This window comes from Ciconia boyciana, chromosome 3 (assembly GCF_034638445.1).
Source record: "Ciconia boyciana chromosome 3, ASM3463844v1, whole genome shotgun sequence".
Classification (NCBI taxonomy): Eukaryota; Metazoa; Chordata; class Aves; order Ciconiiformes; family Ciconiidae; genus Ciconia; species Ciconia boyciana.
The window spans coordinates 58,848,976-58,873,752 of NC_132936.1; the positions used below are offsets into that span (position 1 = coordinate 58,848,976).

Here is a 24,777-nt window from a genome sequence, read left to right on the forward strand (position 1 = left end):
AGAGACAGAAGAGACCTCTTTCTGACTACTGTTGCCAATAGCATTGCTCTGATCAAATCCTGTTATTCAAACTCAAAATGACAAGGAATAAGTGAAAAAGAGCACAAACACCATCATTTACATTGCTCTTTCAGAAGCTGAGAAATGTGTTTGTATCTGAAATGCAGCAAAAAGATGGATAGATTAGCCAAGGAGTTTGGTCTACAACTGATAAAAAGCCAGATTACCTGCTGAGAACAAATATGAGTAGTATATTGTAGCTGGTTAGGGAAGGACATGAAATAACGTAAAATGATGAAGTAGAAACTGTGATGCTCAGATACAGGAGATGCTCTTGGCTGTGTTCTTTTTTGCCTTGATTATTTAGAGAAAGAACAAATTCTTAAGCCAACTTTTTTTGCACTGTACTGATGAGAGGTATCATCTAGTTCTTGAATTAGGAGTTTGTACCTACAAACCTGTTCAACTGGGTTAACAGCTTTAAATCACAGTGACTTCAGTTAGCCACCTGTCTTCCTTTCGTAGACCTATCCAAATCCAACCATACATTTCCAGTTAATATAGATATGATACAAAGCAAAATATGTTTATCAAGGATACACAACCCATTTTCAGGAATCATGAATCCAGATTGACAACTAGTCCAGAAACCAGAAGTGAGCACCATTGTCTTCTATGGTTTGGGAATGGGAAAAAAAAATCATTATGAACCAGACTCATGGCAGACCTTGTTCAAAAATTTTTCAGTGGGGTGGGAAAATAAAGACAAATTTCCAGTGGTAGAAAGGTCACAAAAGTGTGTCAATGTAGTAAGTATTTTGATGGAGAAAAAAAAAATCAGATTCAGCATGGTTGTATTGTTTTTAATTTGTATCAGAAACTTGAATGTAGATCACCAGCAGTCCTTTGACCCCATAGATAGTGATGGTTCTGAGACACTTTTTTCCTGAGCTGTTCAACAAACAGAAACATTTCTGAAATCTTGAAAATGTCTTGAAAACACCATTTCCTGCTCAACAGTAGTCCGTTCCATGTAGCTTTATAACTCAGTAGTAGCCAGGAACATATATTTAGTTGAATACTGTCAAAGAAGTGATTTCTTCCACAAATTCTCCTGTTATTTTCTTGTAACAAGCAATTGGTTTCCATCCTGAGGCATGAAATTTACTTCCTTTCTAAATTTACAGTAATTAATTATGAAAATTTGGGCTATGAAAACTGCATTTCCATATAGATATCCAGTTCTTCTGTGGTGTTTTTGAAGAGCCCTTGACTTAGATTTGTGATTTTCAATCTTATCATGATCATACTAATTAATCACAAAGGTAATCTGAATCTTTCCTATTTCTCCTTCTATGAGACTTTTGTTGCTCTTTCCTAGCCCACTCCAGTGCCGCTTTATCATGTAAGAGTTTTGCACACAACACTCTAGACAAGATGCATCTTTGATTTACGCAATGGCCTTAAAACACTGTATGCATTTTTCCTAATGCATCTGCATATGGAAGAAAGTTCTTCACTGATTTATCTGCAGTAATACTTAGGTCCTTTCCTGAATTTATGTAGTAAATTCAGAGACAAATTCTTCTTTAATATTTTCCCTCCAGTATATATTACCTTCTATTTAGTGACACTAAATTTTCTTTGCCATCATGCTGTCCATTCAGCTTCTAAATTCAGTGTATCATAGCTCCTTCTGATCCTGAATTGTTTAACTAATTTTATGTCATCTGAAAATTTCATTACATTACTATTTCTATCTTTTCCTGTTAATTAAGGAATATAACATGAGTCCAGATATGGAATCATAAACAATTATTCTGTAAACGGGCTGTAAGATGAAAATGAATCAATTGCTCTCTGCTTCCTAATCAGGTATTTATTTCCTTCAATACTGTGCCTCTTAGGCAGCAGCTATTTAGTTTCTGCAGTAATTCCTATACTGGAACTTTCCAAAGGCCTATTTAAACCATCCCATAAAGGCTGTGCTTATTACTTTATTAAGATCTTCAAAACACTTATTACTAAGACATAATTTCCTTTTACAGAAATGATGCAGGCTAGATCTCTGTCATGTGATTTTCCAGATATTTGGTTTTGTTCTAATTTTAATTATGATTTCACCAATTTTATGACTGATTTTTAAATCTCTGAATAACCCTGGAGTTATTTAAAATATTGTATTTACCCTAACACACTTTGAGACAGACAGTAACTGATTTAGCTGAAGTTGGTGGAAGTTTTGACTAAGTTCTTGGTTATAGATGAACTTGGTTATAGATATGTAAGTTATGGTAAAACAAGATCAAGTGCAGGCTCATCCCCTGTGTCAGGTACTCTGTGATAACTGTTCACATGCATGCCCTCATGCTGAAGTGAAAACCACCTCATGTAGGCAGCTACAGCAAAGCAGCTGGCATTCACTAAGTTGCTACTGTCTTTGTCCATCTCACCAGAAGTTGTCCATCTGTTCATAGTTTGAGAAGAAGGTACTGTTTTAAAATATTTAAGAACTGTATAAAGTGATCTTTCTCTCTCAGGTCTTCCTAACAGATATTTTATCACTCTGTTCAAGTCTTTCTGAGTTCAGAATTTCTCTTATGCATGTCAAGAGAAATTTCAATCATGTTAAGAAACCACAGTTAAAAGAGCCAGTAGAGTGAGCAACAGAGAGGAGAAATTAGCCTTTGAATTGGCTGAAGCATGTGTGTTTACAATGATTCTCATTCAGTAGCAGGAAACACCTTTCCTGCCCTTTTCCTCATCTGGTCCAGGTTTTAATGAACAGGTTTGGAGAAATAACTTCTTATTCAATTATCTTCATACATTTTATTATTAATGGGCAAGGAAGATGTTGCAGTTGAAATTCCCTGCATAACCTGACTATCCCTTTTGTCCTAATTTGTAAGGCATAGCTCTCAGACCTACTAAGAAGAATTTAATTCACTAGATAACCCCCCCAAAAGTTTACAGTGGTTTTTTCATCATTACCAGCAATGCCTTAATGAGAATACACAAGCACTTTTTGTCTAGAATGAAGCAAGTGTGCAAGTTCTGCTTCAGACTATCAGGATTCACACTATATGTATTATCAGGCCCCCTGTAAAGTCACTGGGTAGAGGCGGTAAGAGTGTGGTTATATTCCTGAGCAAGTCCCCTTTGACTGTGTGTGGAGTCTGGTCCAGCCTCTCATCATCAACTAAGGAACAGGAAATACTGACTACTGGCAGAAGCCTGACTTCTCCCATCCCTGTCTGAGTCCTTGAAACTCAATACCTAAAACGCATGAGGATTAATTCAAGCACACTCCCAAAGATAGGCACAAATCTCTGTTTGAAAATACCTCAAAAGGCCAAGGAGTGGGGCTGAGCTACCCAGGGATCTGATCTCTCTGCCACGTCAGAAGGCGCAAATCTCTCTCTGCCAATCTCACTTTTCAGAGGGAGTGCCCAAAGTACAAAGTGTTTTTGGAGAGGGACAGCTTTTCACTGGATCTGTGCAGAAAAGAGTGCAATTGGGCCATAAAATGGCAATAAACCAGAAGGAGCCTGATTCAGTGAGCTGTTGAGAAGCACATTGTCCCAGTCAGAGAGAATCCTGGTTTCTGATCTCAAATATTATGTGGAACAATAACATTATGCAACAAGAATTTTGTTTTATTGCATAAGTATGTATAAATAAAAAGTTATAGATATACATTCAGAGGACTTCTCAGAGTGCTATTATGGAGATCTGTGAGTCCCAGCATGTAGCAGTCCCTACCTCCAGGAAAGATCTTAAGTATCAGTAAACATACTTTCATTTACAAACCTCTTTTGACTACTGAATGTATATTTCTCCATATATATGTAGATGCTACTTATTCATCTTGAATATTTTCCTTAAAAGAAATAATTAAAAAATCAAGTAACAAACCATAAGGGCAATGTTACACTTCATAGTTTGCCATAAAACATGCCTCATCTTTAATTTATATAAACTACTTTTTGGAATTAAAATTTGATCTCCTTCTTTTTATAAAATTATATTAATTCATATTATGTATGTTATTTCTGTTCTTTTGCTCTTATTTTCTAATGTCTAGTGAAGATTTTTTACAGAGGAGTGCTGACTCACAATGGGAATTTTATACCTCCCACTACGACTCGGTCTTGGTATTTATATATCTGTCATTATCTTAGTGTCTGACTTTTAAAGCTCTGATGTTTTCTTGAAGTATTTCTTATCGACAGTGTTCAGCATTGAGGTTCTGTAATGGATGGACCATTTGAACAGGCTGATATAGCAATTTTTATACACCTAATATATCTACCTTACATTTAAGTTCTCTATTATTCAGGATTTTCTATTGCAATTCTATATCCAGCTTGTGTGAATTCAACTTGGACATTTCAAAAATGTAGTTATCTTAACAAAGGGGTTACACTGTGGCCGCTTCTATTAATGCAATTTACACTGGATTTGAGAGATCTCTGTAAAGTGGCAAGTGCTAATCGAACCACTGCTGCTTCTCAAGGTGCTTTTTGGTTGGCTAGTTTAAACTGAGATCTCCACTGAAAAAGCTCCCTGTGTACTCTCAGTTGGCTAAAAAAAGTACCAGTGCTCATAAAGGTGACCTCCTGTTTGCACTTCTTTACAGGGCAATGGCCACAAAATTTGTGGAACCCTTTTCCCTACAGAGGCTTTTCTCAAACTGTCTGTCTGATCTACATGACATGTCACTTATCATTGTTAAGAAAGAGAGGTTCAGTGAAGCACAGCATCCCACACGGATGCTTAAAGCCACTTTATGCATTGGGGTTACACTCTTCTGACAAAACGTCAATGTCTTGTCATACATATTCAGTGTCACTGAGTTAGTTGTATTTGCTTTTGGAAGTGCTGCATTCGTATGAATCCCAGCAGCTAAGAAATGGCTTATGAAGACTTGTCACATGGAACAGAAAAGACAGAAACAACTTTTAAAAACCTGCAGCCACTGAGCTGAACTGCCTTCAAAGTGAGCTTGTATAAGATTTGCTGTGTCATGGACTTTGGTGACTAGAAAATGACTGAATCCTGTTGTACACACTAAAGTGGTTTCACTATACACACGTATACAACCTGAGATCTTCTCGCACTTTCCTGTTGCAGTCTTGCTCCAGGGGCCTTGAAGGATCTGTAGTCCTGCTCAGACCAGCCACTTTACAGACCTAACTAAGATACACAAGACTTAAAAAGAAGGCAGTTGGCCTGATCATGTATCTGACAGCATCTAATCCGAATATTTTAAGTTCTTAGAGCCAGTTAGAGTCGGAGAAATGCTCTCACTGCTGTGAGAGATCAGTTGCTCTCAGTGAGCCGTGCAAGGCAGCAAGTACATTCACAGGTGGCATGCAAGGTTGTATGCTAGCCACTAGGAAAAACTGAAGGCAGTAGTGCTCGTCTCACTTGGGAAGCTGGTAAAGGCTGTGCATACTCAGCACTTTTAGTCCCCACTAAACTACAGCATTGCTCATCCAAATATCTTGCTGTTACTATAAAAAACAATCAGTTCTAGTTCAGACTTCATCCAAACCATTGTTCTTTATCAGAATAATCACAGGTGTGTCTCTAATGTGACCTTGTACTGCAGTGGAGTTAAACTCAGCATACTCTGCACTAAACATTCAGATCTTGGTTCTTGTGTCTTGACAAGTAGGAAGCTATAAGACTGTAAGATGGCACAACAACACAGAACCTTTTACGCCTCTTACAGTGTCTAACAGTGTTTTAATCTATAGGTTAAAAAGTTAGCCTGTGTGGAAAAATTCTGTGTGATATGAATGTTCACTGGGAACATAGCTCATGTTTTCTACTGCCATAGTACAAGGAAAATCTTGCATGTGTCCTATCATCTACTATGGGAAGAAGACTTAATTTTATAAAAAAAAGAAAGATAGTGGAGTTAATCACTTTGGGGTACTGAGTTTCATTCTCAAATATACTAAGCATAAACCACTTCAAGTGCAGTCAGTGAAATTCTCCCATGTTTAATTAAACATGTCCTTTCTTGAAAGAATTTGATTTTGGAACTTGAAAGGAGCTGTTATTCACCAGTTGTTTCACAGCCTGATCAAGCTGAGTTAATTAAGTCCTTTTTAAATACTTATTTTTTTTTATAGTTCGGTGGGTTTTTGACACTTTACTGAAGATTGTTACTTTACTTGGGATTGTTACCTTTTTCCTTAGTTGTAGTTGAAGCCTTAATTTCTTTTCCTTTTGAAGAGTCTGGAAAAGATATCAAACATAAAAATGGAAGGAGAAAGTTAGTAATATAAGTATACGCTGTGTCCATCAGTACTATAACAAATGTGCATAATAGCAGATTAAGCAAAATGTGCAAAAGAGGTAAGTGTTAAGAATTAGAGTTTGTTTACTTCAATAAAAGGCTCAACTTAATATTTGATAGCAAACCAAAAATAATTCCTGCTAAATTAGCTGGCAAAGTTTCTGCAGTTCAAACTATGCACTCATTCCTGTGCAGTCTATCATTTCAGCCTGTCATGTGAATTCAGTAACAGCTCTGTAACTAATTCACTCAGAATAGACAGGCATTCCTGCTGCAGTATTGACTGTGCAGGTCAGACAGCAGTTAAAGAACACAACAATAAGGGTTATGATTTTATTATATCTGAATCGTGTCAGGCACTGGTCCTTTCAGTATATCAGATCTATTAAGTGAGAAGAAGCTAGGTTTAGTTCCTTTTCACCAAAAGCATGTAATTCAAAATATATTGAAACATTGAGATACCAGCAGACCCTTTCATGAAGATGACTTGTTATTTCCCAACCACATAATGACAAGACATTACCCTTTTCCTTTAAGGCTGCTGGAGGCTTCACATCTTTTCTTTTACCAGTCTCTAGAAAGAAACATTTATCACAAGTCAGGTTAGAGATATAAGATGACACTTGAAAAGAAAGCAAGTCAAATAATTTGATATGTAGAGAGCACAAAAGATGTGATAATTAAATGGATTTAACAGCACAGAAATAAAGAACAGGACAAAACAATGAGGTCATTCATTTATCCTTTTAGACTTGGATATGCAAAATAATAAGCCTTCAATATGTCATTAGTTTCTTTGCATTTTGAGGAAACTGTTAAGCTGTCTCTCAAGTAGGCAATGAAGAATAATAACTTACAAAGAGAAAAGCAATTTGATAGAGCAGTTGGCATCAATGGATTTTTCTTTTGCTGAACCCAAATAAAAAATTAATCTACATTGATACAATTAAAATATTAGGAATACTGGTCTTGAAAGCCAGAGGCTGCTGATAAAGGTAAGTGGGAGTTTTCTTTATTCAGGAGTGACAAAAGGACCAGTTACTCATTCAGGGCTTCATTACTCTTTTAATATCAAAGAGGTCATATGGGTATTGCCTGTGAACAGAATTTCACTTCCTGCATATATATAGCCTTTTAAAATGACAGGCAAGCTGGGTATAAAATAAGAGCAGTGCTCATCTTTTGAATGTACATTCATATATTTTACGTCACAATGAATAGTCCAAGAACATAATTGTGTCTTTAATTTTTCTGCAGTACATGACAAAGTATTAAGGGTGATGAGAAAAAACTTTGAAATTCTAGTTCTCTCTTTCTTGTACCTGACATGGCAGAACCCAAGGACAAAAGAAAATCCAGAAGCTGGCTAAGCACAAATAAAGGAAAACTATGATCTTGTTGTGGTGCACCGGTGAGACGCAAGGACTGACAACAGTGATGACGTGGAGAATCCTGAGCCCCAAATGGCTTCATTCCCTGGAGTCTTCACAAGGAATAATACATTCCTCCCAGAAGACCATCACTTTGCTGTATGTCTAGTCAGTACCCTGCACTATGCCAGCTGTTATCTGGACTGCACTGAATATCTCCAGCTTCCAAAAATATGGGACTTTGTCACAATTTGGACCTCAAATCTGCCTTTATAGCTCAGGAACCATGCACAGTTCTGCTAGCCTTTGCAGTTTCCCTTAAATTTTTGAGCTGTTTCAGTACTCTTCAGAAAGTCATCAGTGCCCATAAATCCTATAATTCTTTGTATTAGTGTTCAATGCATGTCACATTGCAACAAATAGGGTTTTCTCCAAATAAACACTATCAAACAATCTGTCACGTCGGTGTGCACAGCTAGCAGGCCATCCTCCTGCAACTGAAAAGATTAGATGTATGTGTCCGTGTTGCCAACAAATTAGGAAGAAGACCTGACTTGTATCAGTCACCCTCAAACACCTGGATCTGTCAGTAGCCTCAGGAGTCTCATTCTCAGTCAACCACATTCTTGAGCCATAGCCACATGGACCAGATTTAGTCTAATTCCCTGCAGGAATGTCCCCACTGTGGGATTTAGACAACTTGTTTTTGATAGACTAACATCCCAAGGTGGTATAAAAATATATTTTAGTATGTTCCCCCAGGATGCAAATTAAAATCTCTGCATTTAAAAGAAGCCTAGGTAGTTACTAGGATCCCTACTGGCGATCTGTACAGCACAAATGTTAAAAACAATATCATGGATAAAATAATCTAAACATGAACCAGGGTGGGTTTGGTTTTCCATTCTCGTATATTCCTACTCAAGACCTGTTTCTAGCATTGACTAGCTGTTCTAATATTCAGTTCTGAATTTCTTAACTTCTTCACTTACCTTTTTCCTTTGACCCCTCTGGATTCTTGGGATTTTTTCCTTTCAGAGAATCTGTAGGGAGATAATTAAGTTTTTGAGACTTAGAAGATAGGACTGCCCTTCTACACTTAAAAGAAAAACCAACAAATATTTAAAAATTAAGATTAAAATTGTGAACATAAATGGAGGCAACCCTGACCTGTCTTTACATCCTCTCTAGTGACCACCTTATATTTTTTAAGGTGCAATAATTTTAGTAGCAAATGCAAGAGTAGAAGTTACTATAGATCACTCTGTCTGTAGAGATCTCACAGAAGGGAGAAATTGGAAAGAAGGGGAAAATGCAAATAATGACACAGGATTAGAAATTCTTAGGGCCTTATCCAAAACTTCATGAAGACAGAAAGGATTATTCTGTTTTCTCTGATGGGCTGAAGCCTAATTTTTTGCCTCAGTCCTTCCGGGAGCACACATTCAGCATCAGCAAGAACAGGAAAAACATACATTATGTTGTATAAACAAGTAATATTTAATTTCTTTTTTTTTAAAGCAATACCCTCTTGACCTCCTGAGTGTATGTATCAGGGAACATTAGGAGGAAATTGTTTTTTCCAAAGTGAGGAAGTAATTTCATAGGCTTATGAATGTATGTGGTCTGAGTGAAAGAATATCACAGCTTGCAGGATGCTGAGTAGACTCAATTGCAATCCATCTGACAGGATATAGCACCTAAGCATCTAGAAAAAAACATGCCATTTATTCCAAATAAAAGTTAACCAAATCTTCAGTAAAACAGATAAAGCTAAAAGAAGATCCTTTCCAAAATAAGTTTAACTGTGATCATCCCCCTGGCTGTCATGGTACCAGGAAGCGATCCCACTTATCCATCTGGCTTTAAGTGTGAGTTGTAACAGAAAAAGTTCACTTCCAGAGTGGCTGAAGCCGTTGGAGGAAACACACCATTCAGGGATAGGTACTTTAAATTAGGAGCCTGGTCTTCACAGCAGCAGGTGGACTCCTTCAGGGGACTGAGAGAAAACTTGCAGTGTGAAGACTGCAACCCTTTGAAGGAGCCTCTGTGTTGACTATATAGGAAGCCTTGAGACAACTGCTACCCAACTTGACCATTTTACTCTGTGTGCACGTTTGTGATCTCAAAGATCAGCAGCCACTGTTACAGGCACAGGCACAAACCATTGCCTTTGGCCTAGTGGGTTTGGTGGCATTTGACCATGAGGCTTTTTTTGTCATCCATGCAGCAGGTCTCCCTGAGATTTCCTACGATTTGTAGCTCCTAAAGCAAGTTCAGCACTTTTGACTCTTACAGCTTTTGGATGCAGCTATCAGTGCAGGGCGCTTTCCATGGTGCACGGACTTCCCCACCCTCTGAGCCAAGGCTACTGAGATCACCAGTCCTGCTTCCCTTCCAGGGAGCAGGTTTTCATGTTTAGGGGTTTAAACAGGGACTCACTGAAGACTTTTCAAACTTTTGCTCTTGACTGACCACTTTCCTGCTGGTCCCAGAAGGGGAAAACCAAAGTTGGCTTAAAGCCAACATTCACCTTGCTGCTTTCCTCCCTCATCCTTCTCCAGGGGTGAAGCTGGGTCAGGTTAGGAAGATGGTATAGAAAGATGCAGCAGCAGCAGTAGCAGTATGTGAACTCTTCAGGATAAAGATCTAGTTCGCATGCAAATTACAATAAATAAGTAGCTGGAAATGGGAGGAAATATTGACTGAACAGACACTACTTTTCTGTAGGTGAGTCTCACAACATAACTTTCTACTTTTAAAGAAAAAAATGTGTGTTATAAGTTAAGACAAAAAATGCTACAGGCAAGATGTTATTTCATTTTACTTTTACTTTAAAGGAAGCACAAGCATTGCATAGCAAGTGCAAATCAGCACATTTGTTTCTTTAATGGCAATGTGCTATTATGTATATGGCAAGAAAAATACACACTACTGACTTATTTCCCCTACCAATCTGTGCATAGAAATAAATAGGCTTATTATCCACACATAACTGACATAAGAAATGATGCAAAGATATCCCAAAACATGGCAAAAGCAAACAAGAGGGAAAAAAGAAGCATTTGTTTGGAAAACAAATCATGGAACACAGGGTAAGAGTGAATTTACATGATCTATACAGCACAAATGCTGTCACTTTAATAACTCAGCATAGTGCTATTCTCACAAATTTCTTAGAAAAATTCAGTGAGGAGTTATATGTGATATATCGTGAGCTTTTAGTGCCACTGTTAGAGACTCTGGATGAATGAGCTTCTAGTCTGATTAGCTGGGTAAGATATCTACCAAAAAAACACATGGCAAATTATACTTTAGAGCTTAATTGGCCTCACATTATTTGAATATGCTTATGTCAACAGAAAATCAGCTTTTATATTCATTATTGTAAGTGGGCTTCTTTACTCTTCTTTACTTCAGGAAAAAGCTGAAAAGCTAGTTATAAATTCAGAAGGAATCTTGAGATGTCCTTTATCACAAGACAATGGAACGTATATTCTTCCAGTGTTCTCCTTAACTACTGCCAATAAAATTAGACTCTAAGATTGAAGACATTTTATTCCCTTCATAAAATAGATAAGGTAACATTGTAAGGTTGTGATCTATAAAGTATCCCAGCGATAACTCCAAATTCAAGGATTTGTTTTTCCTGTCTCTGCTTTAAATAAAAACACTGTGCATCTGTTTATGAAAAATAGCCTGCTTTATGATAAGGTTTTTGGTCTGGTCATCATCCTTGTTCATAGAAACTTAGCCCATCCTTCAAACAGAATGAGGTATGATGATGCCTCTTTTATTGCATAAGGTGCCAGGCAAACATTAATCATCACAAATATTTAACAGCTCAACTAAAAATGTTCCTTTATTTGGTTTTACATGAACAGTAACAAATTCCTAAGATACATAATTTGCATGTGTATGCAGTCTTAAAAAAATCCTTACTTTCCTGTGTCCTTCAATATATTCTTATTTGCCAGAAACATCCACTTTAAGAAACAGATTGTAAGACACCAAATTGCAAAGAGTGAAAACAAGGTCCCAATAACCTGGTCAACCTTACAGAGGCCCACTGAGGAGGCTCAAAGAGGTGATGGAGAGGGGAAAGAGTGGCATGCAAATAAGGCTTTGATTAATTTATGAGCTACAGTTTGGGAAAATATGGTCAATTTGGGAATTTATAGCGCTAAATATATGTTTATGTAGCAGAGTAATCCAGAATGCAATAGGGAAAGCACATAGCCCAGAAAGGCACCAAGATTTCTAAGGGTTTCTCCCATGCAGTTTTATAAGTTCTTCCTATATAGCCTTTGCTGCCAATATCTTTTGAACTGAGCTATTCAGCTCGCTAATCAGCACTCGCATTTTCAGACACAGACACTGAACTGTGCAAGGGATTAATTAGTGATTGCCCAATTAAACAAAAGTGAGTGAATGAACACAGCTTCCAGAATTTTGAAAATACGTCTAGCAATAAGGTTATTCCTCCTTTCATTTTAGATTTTTTTTTCCATCTTTCCATAGTGCTTGAACTAAACTCTTCATTCAGTTCTTTGTTTGAAATAACATATAATGACTATAATTTAGAATAAATATTAATATGTTTATCTATATGGTAGATCTTTCTATCCTGAAGAACCTAAAGAACATGTCAAATAAGACTTATCCATAAATCACTTCTCCTTTCAAATACAGCTATCTCTAGAAAGGAGGGAAGCAATAAGACAGGTAAAAAGCACCCAGCAAAATAATGGATGAAAGGAAATTCAGCTGAGCTAACCATCTACTTTGACCAAATTAAAAAAGACATGGGAACTATCTGATAAAAAATAAGGAATAAAAGAAAGATTCAGACCAACTCTCATGTTGCAGGTGGTTGACTGGATGAAGCTATGGGGTTTTAATTACAGCTTGTACAGAGCCCAGAAAGCACATTACCCACTCATATGCTCATAAACTTTACTTTATTCCTATTATGTCCACAGATTTATGAAAGCATTCAGTTCAGACCTTGTTAACTGGCTTCTATTAAACACTTTGCATTGTTCAGAAGAGAAAGTTCTTAGGAAAGTTCTTAACCATTACTCAGAGTGGTTTTGTGATATTTATTTAATTAATTTTGAGACTTCTGAATGTTAATTGGCTCACCGTATTCTATTTATGTCCTTTTCTCCCCCTTTTTTTCATGCTATAAATCCTGTAGAATATTTTAACCAATTAAATGTTGATTGGTTAAGATTTATAATGGGAAAGATTTATAATGATTATTTTTAAATTAATCTCTTTATTTTACTTTGTGTGGTTTTCAACAAGTTTTGTATTCTATTGCGTATTCTTACCTTTATCTTTTAAAGCTGTAGGATTCTTTCCTTCCTTTTCCTTAGCATGTTCTGTAAAAAATAATTTATTAATCTTCAAGCTAGAGTGATAAAAGGTTAACAGTGATAAAACATCCAATACCTCTGGAATAATGATTGATTGAATAATTGGTGGTTTCTAACTGAGCCATGATACCAATTAAATGTATAGTACAAAACTGTTTTTCATCAGTTTTAGCATGCTCACAAAATGAAACCATGAATTTTTCTTAAGTGTGATTAAAGAACAAAGATCACTCAAAACTTGTTTCATTTTGCAGCTTGTAATAGCAAATGTTAACAAGTGTTCCTAAATTCTGAGTTTGGACTTCTAAGTTTTCATACAGAGGCTTTGTATTACCATGGCTCTGTTTGCACTTCTGATCCAGGTAATGTCAGTTAAGTTTTATCATAAATTCACTGAAATAGTATTATGCTTATCAATTCCTGAGTAAACTATAGCATAAAAACAAAAAGGCCAATGCATTGCAAGATTTTTTTCTTGATGTACATAGATCTTATGTTTTTATACAATTTTGTCCTGCTGTGTTACCTTTATCTTTTGTAGCAGCTGGAGATTTCAATTCTTTCTCTTTTCCAGGATCTGTAAAAGAAGTATTCACACCGATGAAGTGACAGTCAGAAGCCATAACTGAGAGAAACTATGAGATTTAATCATAAGAGAGAATGAAGCATCTAGATCATATGAAAGACTGCAACTGTATATTGGAAGAAATAGTGAAAAACTGAGTGATTGGAAGAGTGTATGAAATTCACCTGTTTTAGTTCAGAGTTTGGTCCACAAAATGTGTTTTATCGATTTAACTATGAAACAACCCTATAAAATTTGCAAGCTTCGACTTAATATGGGATAAGGATAGTTTTTCAACTTTCTTAAGCAGAAAGGACAAAACTGACCCTTTGCCAATTTTGACTATCAATCAGAGCTGGTTGTGGCCTACTTCCCTCATCTGGGATTGTCCGTTCTTGCTGAGCAAGTCCAAGAGTCTCCTTATTGAAGCTATTCTTTTCTAAGGGTCAGTTGTGTATCAAATTGAGAGCAACACAATAGTGATAAATAGGAGGATGAAGAGTTCTTTTTATTCTGCCTACAGACAAGTAGTGAGGACGGTTAGGCCACACCATCCTTGATGGATACTGTATGAGGAAGGGCAGTCGCCTGTAAAAGGCATAAGAAATAATTTCAACCAGACAGAAAACAAGAAGTCTGTTTCAGACAAAATGTGAGATCATCATTCTGGGCTGATGAAATCAAGGTCTCTAAAGCTTTTCCCACCAATATAAAAAAGACAAATGAGATTGTCCCAAAACAGGCTAGTCAGAAATAACAGAGACTTGGATTTTGAATTCTTGCATGTTAAATCAGTGTTTTAACCATCTGACTACTGGTTACACTGGTTTATACATGTTATCTAAGAAACACTAATTAACAGGTATTTAATGAAAAAAAAAACCAACAATGTTCTCCATCAGATATGAAGCAAAAAATTCTTTATATTGAGAAACTCAGCAGAAATTCAGTGCCAGAAGATCTTAAAGAACTCTATTAGAAGACCCTCTTAGTCTCTGCACGTAGGATAAGAGGTCAAGACTCCTAATGAGGAGGAGGTTGTGTTTAGCAGGTAGATAGATATGAAACTTGCAGTAGCTACAGCGGGTAGCTGGAGTGATAATTGCTTACTCCCATAAGCACACAGAATTCACAAATGGCCACTTTTGTTATAAAAGCATGGAATGTGTCCAATAGTAATTTATCATGGTATCAATAAAGCTTCTTGTTCATGATTTAGTATTCATCTCTGTGTAAGACAAACTGAATATGAATTGAAGGAATCCAGATATAATAAAATTTTATTTATGGTAGAAGTAACTCCCAAGTGGAAAAACTTAATTTACTGTTGACATTGAAACTCCTGTTCTGCTGGGGCTGACATCAAGGGATAAATGTTTCATTATTTTTCTCTTTCTACACAGTGCTTCTAAAAAGGCAATACTTCCAGATGATATAATTTCTAAAAGAGAAGACTTGGGAAAGGAATTTGTTGAACAAGGTCAAAAGTGTAATTTTATTGTAATAAAGCTCTCTCTTTCCATCCTCACTACATCCCAGACATCTGCTTCAGAAGCTACCCCTGCTCTCCTGCTTCTGCCTTCAGGTTTTGTACTCACCAGTGTATGATTCAGTCACTAATTTTCAAAGCAAGAAAACAGTTTACTGAAGAAGTCTGTGAAACATGCACAGTGGAACTAATTATCTCTAATAGTCCTAATAATAAGTCAACACCAATTTTTAAATATTAAGTTAATGACAGAAATCTGTGCTAACAGAAATAAAACTGAGTGAGAAGACTGAAAAACTTGTACTTCTGTGCTCAAGAGTTATGAAAAATTCCCAAGAGAGATTCCATGTTCAGTGCAATGGTCTAATGGTCTCTACAAAAAAAAGAGGAGAGTGGAAGACACAGACTTTTTTTTTTTTTTTTGTGATTCGCAATTCAAATAAAGATTTTGTGATTAATACAAGAATACAAGTAACATAGCTAAATACTACACTATTATGCCTTTACCAAAATAAATCATTTAATGCACAATATAAACCCTTTACTTTCAGGAGCTTGCCTGTAAGAACTTAAAGTTGTTGTGCACCTCCATTAAGAAGAGTTACCCAAACTGTTGCAGAAGGTGTTACCTCAATGATGCATTTTCAAAACAAAAAAAGAACATTAAACAGTTCTGAACTGAAAGCTTAAGTCATTACTTGACAAAACTGACTTCAAACAAACTTTCTTTGTTTTATCCCCAAACAAGGAAACCTTTGGGAAGGTGCTTCAGAGCCTGTTGTCATCTCCAGGAGAAAAAATGCCTTTTAGGATGGTGTGGCATGTGACACAGATGCTGAAGAATTAAAAAAATTATCCAGGACTGACCTGGAAATGGGAAATTAAAGTGTAAATAAACACCAGCGATATTCTGTAGGACTGAACTTACTGAGGCCTGTTAGAAAGCCTGCCATAACTTGACAAAATGACAACCTGTAGCACAAATCCCATGACAAGAGCCTTGTATTACTTGCTCTCTATTGATTTGCAGTGTTAAGCTCATATTGACATCAGAATACATAACTGAGCCCCGTAGTGAGCCTAGTAGGTGTGGAGAGAAGAATTTTGTGTGTAAAACAATAAATATAAACTTTATAAATAGGCTTTTCATGCTGGCATTGCACAAGGCTCTTCCTTTTGTCAAGGAAAAATATACAGTGTTGGGATGAAACTTCTTTGGCTTAAACAGACTAGAATTTCTCAACATATCAATTTTTACTATTATCAGCTTTGTTGTGTCAATTCTAGTCTGTCTAATCAACCATAATGTACAATTCTGAGTAGCAGCTGGAGCTTTTATACATTTTTTTTCTCATTTATAGATCTGACATTGATTTATCAGTTGTAGGGAGAAACAATATGTAAAACTATAGCTTACTTCCTTGTTTCGTCTTTGGTTTATCTGAGGAAAGAGAAGAGAAGGGAAGCAAAAGTGAAAAGAGAAAAGAAAAAGCAAATATTAGAATACATGTTCATATAGGAAATTATTTTTAATACAATCAGCTAATGAAATTGTATTTAAATATATGTTGTCCCTAAGTGCTTAAATATATCTTGAAAGTGATTTCCACTCCATTGTCGCTTGACAGTGTATGTGAAAAAAATTCATGGTTCCTACCTAGTACCTTGCAGATGTGCAACCAGAGCATAAAAAACCCCAGTCTCATATGACCTGCTTTAACTGATGGTAATTAACTCCTTTGTTACTACTACTGGATGTCACAGGAAAAAATCTTTGCCTTTTCCTCATTTCTTTTAAGTATTAATTCTCAGTTACCTTAATAACAGGCAGTAACTCACTGGTAACCATCTGACACTTGCTCATGTCAATTCAAGCAAATAGGGCAAAGAGTTAAAGCACTGCCTTTTCCCAGACACTTCTGGCGGTTCTCTGCTTTCTTGCTCTCCTTTTAACAGTTGAAAATGTCACATGCAACTTTGCTTTACTACCAATGAAGGATTAGTGAACTGAGATGTTGTTACAACCTTTTAGCCCATTTCTAGCCTGTAGGGATTTGAGGTCAAAGCTGCAATAGCATGTTTGATCACTAAAACCTTCAGGTTTGAAGCAATGAAGCTATGTCCTGAATGCTAAACTAATAGACCAGCCAACACTCAAAATTTTTCTGCAGGTCTCCTTATATTTAGTGTTTTTCTTAAATCGCAAATCCTAGTTTTGACCAGGTCAGTCTATCTACTTGTCAACATCTTTCCTGGTGTACAATAGCTAGCAGAAGAAATTATTTCATTTCTCAGCCTTAAAGGCTCAAAAATCCCTTTCAGTTTAAAAACTATTTCCTGGTGCATTCATACTTTCCTGATTAAGAAAGAGAGTTGTCATTTTTTCTCAGAGCTTCCAGATACCTGGGATCAGCGAATTAGGTAGTTTTCTCTTTACTCAAAACATAACTCAGAGCTGCTTCCATCATCTTATTTTTTTACTCTTCTACAAGAAATGTAAGTACACGCCAATATTCAAAGAACTTCCTGAAAGTTTTTTGGCTCATTTGTCTTTGAGTGATCAATGTGTTGTCACTAGCTCTGTACATATAGGGCGCAGAAATGAGAAGCAGAGGCAATTGCTGTCTGAAAGTGTTTATGTTCGCTTCTGTGCAGCAGAGGAACTGAGCTGCTGCCAGTTCCTGGAAGAATCTGCAGAAATAATTGTGATAGACATTACACGTTGCTCTTATTCCTATGACTTGCAGAAACTAGCTAGCTGCTGGCATGGGGAGATAGTGCTGCTGCTGCTGACTGCTGTCATGGGAAATAGCTTATCCCCCTTTTGAGCTCCCTGGAGATCACAACCATTGGTTTAGAAATCCCTGCTCAATGCCAACTACGTGAAACTATGGTTTGTACTCAGTCTGTGCTCTTTATGGCACAGTTAAAAAGAGCTCAGTCTGTGCTCTTTATGGCACAGTTAAAATATTTTGCAGATGAAGTCCCATCTAATGGTGGGGGGACATCATTGTAGAAGGACAAATCTTACAGCAAACACCACCTTACTGCTGCAAGAGATAGCCAAACAGGAGGAAGCAGTGCACATGGCTGGGAAAGCACTTGTGCTGGGAAAGCACATGGCAGTGGAAAACAGTGTGGAGATACCCAGAATAACAATGACTGAAATCTAGGCCAAGGCCCACCTAATTATAACGTTTTCCATGACAACTAACAAGCAGCTGACAGCTGCTGCAAGGTGCCTGCGCTGGCTTGAGTAATGCTGAGTAAAGCTGAAGCTGAAAAACTGGAGACAAGAAAGAAATAATAGCTCAACTGACCAAAACTACATTAGTAAATATGTCTTATGCGTTACTCGAAAGGTTACTGGCAAATTTGGAAAAACTCCAATATGATAAGACTGAAAACGCCAAATTCATGAGGGCTCTAATTGCCAATTTGAGCATGAGTAAATACAAAAGCACCTTGGTAGACAGTAACAAGACACAATAGATTAGGATGTGTATCAAGTAAAAGAAGCCAGGGCTGATAAGCTTTGGGTATTTACGCCACTGTTTTACTACTTTGTTCCTTACCATACTAACCTAAAAAAGTATGGATTGCTTTTAACAAGTGTACAAGAAGCAAGTATGCAGGATATAATGCTGAACGTAAAAATAATAATAAATATAAGTGTATATAATGGGAAAAGGCACATCTTTATCTAGATGCTTTAAGACTCCAATCCTTTTCTTTTTATGTTCACCATCATCACTCAGTGGCTTGAGTTTTGCTTTAGCCTGGGTGTAGACTGTCCCTTGGTGTTCCTGCTCTGGTTGGCTTGGGAAACTGTATGTAGACTTTGTGACCTTCTGAACTATGTGCCATCAACATCAATGTGCCGTCAACATCAACATCAACGTGCGGTTCTTGTACCCCTTCTTCTTCCAGTGTTCCCACTCCCAGACGTTCCCATTCATGCCTCATCCATACCAGTCCTAAACTTTTTGCTACAAACATCTACAAGTTCTGGTCTCAAAAGCTTTTGAGTTTCTCTGCAGTGGACCTTCGTGGCTTTTCATGGGGCTTGTGTTTCATTTGGGGTAAGAAAGACAGCTCAGCTGACTTTAGGGGGCCTCTGCCCCTTTACCTCATTGCAAGTCACTCTCTAAGACTGAATAGTAAAGGCTGATCCCTGCCAAGGCTACAGGGGCAGGAAGCCTCTCGCAGGATCTGTGGGACACAAAGTCCCAGCACAGGACCTTTAAGCTGAACTGGGTGGTCTGTTCACCTGAAGCTTTTGTGGGGGCTGCAGTTTTGTGGAAGTGGGACAAAGCCAGTTTCCTGGTGGAAATTCCCTGTTGCTCTGATAAACACAGCAGAGCTCTGGCAAATACTAACAGAGCAATGGATTTAAAGGTTGCTGTCACCCAGCTGTCTGAATCCGAGGTTTTTGTTTCTGTGCCATTGTCTTTTAAGAGAGATAATGCCTACATGCTTTGTTTTCTTTCTACCTTGCTCTGCTGCCTTTGTTGCTTTTTCTTCCTTCTTTTCAGGTACTGCTGCAAAACAAAGATAAGGTTTAAGTAAGATTTCTAGTCTGAAGTGTTGCTCCAACAGACAAAGCTTTTCTTAAATGCTTACAGATTACTTTGAGGCAAATGATTTCAAAGACTTGCAACCATGAGATACCTTTTCCCCCCCCTATATATGACTACATAATAAGTATTTTTTACCTATCTTAAAAAGAAAGGAGAAAGAGCAAACAGGGAACTTTTTTCTTTCAGAAAATAAATAGCAACATTGTCTTCTAGATCTCAGGTGCAACAGGGGCTGAACTGCATTGCATACCACATAACGGAGGAGAGAGCAAAGCAAGCAGGTCTCGACTTTGCCAGCCACATGAGGGTTCCCCATGCGAGAGTGGTTTTCTGTCTGCACCAGCAGAAACCTCCACTCTGCATCTCTGACACAGCAAAATACTTCCACATAGCCTTAATTTTAAGCATGTAGTTAGTCTCAATGAGGATAGTGGGCCACAGTCGGACTGTATATTACAGACACCTAACCTAGTCCTTATGAATACTGCCATTTCTGCATGCAAGAGAGGAGTGAACCAAACCACTTGTGCAGCAGGGCTGCTAGGCATTTACTGATGCCAGGGGAAGCAGCTGTTAACAGCCCAGGTCAGGATGTCTGAACATATCCAACTGATTATTCGCAAGCTTTAGCTTGCACAGTTGCTAAATTGATTTGCACAGCTTGAGAGACAAGGGACAGAGATTATTTGTTCACAGCTCCACGGTAAGGATTAAATGATCTAAGAGGAGGACGTGCAGGAAGGAACCTCTTCAGGCTTTGCTCTCTTAGGAAACTTACATAAATATGGGTATCTTTTATAGTTTCTGACAATTTACTTGGCAGGTTTGTCAATATGCAAGATTTCCTGTAGATTGCTGAATATCTTTAGGACGACATATATATTTTCTCATCTAACTGAATTATTCAGGGTTAAGTCTTGCAAATATGTAAACATATTTGTTTAGCTGTAAATGGCACTGCCAACACTTCACTTTTGTAAAACCAAGGTTTTGTAGCCATAATTTATAACTATTATGCTGCATGAGAAGCGTTGCTGTAGTTTAAAAAGGTATCCTCTTACAGTGTTTGTGACAAAAAATGTGTCATTAAGAAAATAAGCCTCACTGTCATTGCCTAGTTTAAAAGTAATGCAAAGAATAAACAATCAGCATAAATGGCAGGCTATAAAGTGGATGCTGAAAATTAATTTACATCAAATGACTGATAAGTATAGAAATGTCTTTGCAGCTACAGAGTTATCAGCACATAACATCCCCTCAGCTTGTTATTTCAACCTGTCAAACACAGAAATAATTTCAACACAATGTTTTATTACAGCAAATCACAGCTGTAAATTAAGAGCTTGGCTTTTGGAGCCAAGGTAAATACTGAGGGTCATGTTCTGTTGTCATTATTTATGCTGAGAAATTCAGGGAATTCAAAGGACCTATGAAGTGCCTCCAGGTGTGCTCGCTGCTCTTGGAAGGATGTCATAGTGGCCCTGGTGGGGCTGTGGTTGCAGCCCAGGCAGCAAGGAAGCCTTCTGAAGCTGCTGGGCATGATGGCCCAAGCAGGCCAGTTGAGTTAATAAGCCTGTCTGCAATGTCTGCAAGTGGGCTGGAGGCCAAAAGAAGCATCTTCTGTTCCCAGCAGGAAACCTTTCCCAAGATTCAGTGAAATGTCAGGTATGGACAGATGAACTGCTTCACACTGAGTGGGATGGACCAACTCACACACACCAATTGCTCCCTTGCCACTTGCTCTTGTTTATCCCAGGATGCTGTAGGGTGAGTGGGTGTTTGTGAGCAAACTCCATGAAAACAGTGAAATATTGCACCTCTGCACCTCAGTTACCTCAGGTAACTTGTTTTATTGAAGATAATCTTCAGTTTGCCTGAAAAATCAAGTCTATGCTGAAAGGATGACTGACTGGATCCACAGAAAAACAAAAGTGAGTACTCTGTTTCCATCCAAGTACCTAACTTTGGTGGTTAGCACCTTGAAGAATAAGCTTATTTTAATATGGAAAAAAGGTTATGAAAGGGGGCACCAGAAACCAGTCCCATATGGGTTCCAAAATGTATTTTTAGTGTCTAAAGCTGCAAAAGCAGCTATGATAAGAGTAAAATGAATTCTTGAGAACTGTTTTTTCCTCCAAAGCATGTTTATCCTTTTCAGCTAAAACTAAAGCAGTTTTCTTTTGTTTAGTTTCCAAAAACCAGAATACTGATGGCATAGAAATTAAAAGTATTTTCTGGATACTGAACTGCAGGCTAGAAGACCAATACAGCTATCTGAGAAGATCAGGTATTTAGAGTAATCAAATTCATGTGGTGGTGGTAGACCATGAGTGCAGTTATGATGAAGGAACCAGCCATCCTTGAGAAGTATTAAGGCTACTATTTAAAAATAACAGCTAGTACTATTAATAGTATTCTGGCTATCAGTGCATTCAGTAATGCTACAACACTTCTGTGAGTGTTTGTAAAGAAGAACTTGCTGAGACAGATCAGAGCTTTAGTAACTTTTGTGAACTGCCAAGTAGCATCATCTGGACATGGCAGAGCAGTATCTGGAAGGACAAACAGGACATTGCATTATTCCCTTTGCTTTTTGAGAAGGGAAGTGTGAGCTACTTTGATGATGCTGAGAGGTAGTAATTGTCACTTTAACAGCCTGTATGAATAGAAAGCCTGCACACATAGAGTTGGTGTTTGGAAAAAGACTCCAAAGAAGGTTTTGTTTTGTTTGTATTTGAACAGGGACAAGTTTTCTGAGTAGCTCAAGATTTCATCCCCTCCACTCAGCATTTTCAAAGTTATTGCCACTTTTGAGTGGCAGCCTGAAAGATGATCTCTTTGTAAAAAAATGGTTCCAGTGCTGGTGTTCCCAATTTGAAAAGCTGATCCTTTAGCCATATAACTTAAATAACATGGATGTATTATAATTTTCTCCTCAGCAGAATATCAGTGTTTAAAAAAAAAAATACAACAAAAAACCCCCCAGAAAACCAAAACCACCAAAAAACCTCTGCCTGAAATAATACAAAATGAATGCACATAAAGGCAAAAGTAGAAAATTGTCAGGAATCCATATTTTCAGTAAAGTCTAGTTAAAAAAAATAGATGAAGTAAATGCAGTCTGGACTCCCATTTATATTTTGTCATTTCTCAGCAAAATTCTTGACAACTTGGCATGATGTAGATCAAACGGATGGTTTCTATGATAATTATTTCTCTGATTCTATCATAAGGTCTTTGGAATCAAATGAGAAAGAGCTTAGCAGACATTGTTTTGTGCTGAAAGTAGCCAGGAGAGCAATTCATCAGTCAAATATTTCTGCAGTCTTAATAGTTGTAGGCTACAATCAAATTTGTCAGAATATTTTTATCACAAGAGAGTCAGGTTGCATAACTAACATCTATATCAGAAATGTGCATTCCAAAATGTCACTGATTTTAAAGCTATTTTGAGATGTTTGCTCGGTGTGAAGGAAAGCTAAAAGAAATCATTCTGACTGGAGACAACAAACACTTCACTCACTGAACCCTGAGGTCAGAGGCAGGAGCTCCTCATCGTGACATCACTAATATCAAGAAATCATGAACCTAAGAAGTGTCTATTATGATTTAGAAATTGTTCTGTTACATGGAGAAATGAAAAAATTCCCTGCCATGGTGGCACTGCAGAACCTTTTGTGAGAAAATGCAACAAAACTTCATATGAGCTTGATAGTTCATCAGAAGTACAAGCCAGTGGGAATGGCCCAGACCTCCTTCTATGCCAGCAGATTAATTTTTTTTAATTACCAAAGAAGCGAATTTCATCAAAAGCCTCACTTGTTTTCAGAACAGGACTGTTTGCCTTCCATGAATATGCTTAAAAATTTTAAAATTTACCAACAGCTACTGAATATTGGAAACCACATCGCACCCAGAGAGCTGCTAAGTCTAAATGGATTAATAACAGAAAAACGGGAAACAAGTAAATAAAGAGCAGCAATAAAGAACAAACAAATACAGATTGAAAAGCAATGGTTTTGTTCAAACTTAGTGAAAGGTATAGCTATTAAAGACAACGAGAATTTGTCTGTCATCATAAAAAAATATATTTAGAAGAAAATAACAACATTCTTTTGTGATTCTCACTAAGAGGCAAAAGGAACAGCTGTAACACTTTAATATAAATATAATTTTTCCCCTGGAGTACAGGCTATGTTTGAGTTTCAAAACTCACAACATAAAGTTAAATTTAGATCACTTGTTAACAAGTAATTTTTCAGAAATTAACCATTACTCCAGAGCTAACTACATCTATTTCTGTTTAATGGGGATTGGTGACTGATTAAAACAAAATTGTTATTTACTTAAATACTGGAGAATAATTTTGGACCAACTTTTTCAGTAGTGAGACTGCTCTTTTGACAACAGAAATAACAGAATGATTCTTGCTTTATATGATAGAAACCTACAATTTCTATTTATCCTTAATGAACTGTGAACTTCCCACAAAATTTTTTCAAGTGCCCCTTAATTCAATAACTCATAAGGAAGGGTTCACTTCCATCCTGCAAAATGCTGGACAGGCGATGAAGACCTACTACATATACAAATGTTTGCTTTTTATCTAAATAAATATGAAATATGATATTCACTAGAAAGAGTTGAGGCTACTCACAGCAATAAAGCATAGAGGTAAAGGCTCTGTTTTTTCAAAAACCCTGCTAATTCTGTTCATAAACTTTACAAGTGACTTAAACAAAATAACTTCTAATAAAAGGGTAAATATAATCAGTGGGAATAACATTTTCAAAAGGTATATGACAACATTTCCCAGTAGTGGCCAAAGAAAACGTCAAGTTTGCAGAAAGGGATTTAATTTTGCAAGAAACAACTGCTTCATTTCTTTTCAGACCCTGATGGACTCCGGCTTGGCAGAAATGGGTTCACAGATGTTGAAACATTGACTTCACACGCACAGTACAGCGTTACAGAAGAGATAATAATGTATCAAAAAGATTTGCTTAGAGGCTTCAAGCAATAGAGGAAAGCTTTATCCAATCACCCATAGCAGTGAGACTACCTTTATTTTCAGCTGTGGCT

At 37.1% G+C, this 24,777-nt stretch overlaps 1 protein-coding gene across 1 annotated transcript in view; it reads right to left on the reverse strand.

The window, feature by feature from the left end:
- TRDN (triadin) overlaps window positions 1-24,777 on the reverse strand; it is a 201,736-nt gene that overhangs the window by 52,659 nt on the left and 124,300 nt on the right. The window contains exons 20-26 of the mRNA XM_072857718.1: window positions 19,609-19,656; window positions 16,533-16,556; window positions 13,588-13,638; window positions 13,017-13,067; window positions 8,673-8,723; window positions 6,834-6,884; window positions 6,199-6,249 (exon numbers count right to left, since the gene is read on the reverse strand). Of these exons, the coding sequence (XP_072713819.1) occupies window positions 6,199-6,249; window positions 6,834-6,884; window positions 8,673-8,723; window positions 13,017-13,067; window positions 13,588-13,638; window positions 16,533-16,556; window positions 19,609-19,656 (327 nt within the window). The remainder of the gene's footprint in view (window positions 1-6,198; window positions 6,250-6,833; window positions 6,885-8,672; window positions 8,724-13,016; window positions 13,068-13,587; window positions 13,639-16,532; window positions 16,557-19,608; window positions 19,657-24,777) is intronic.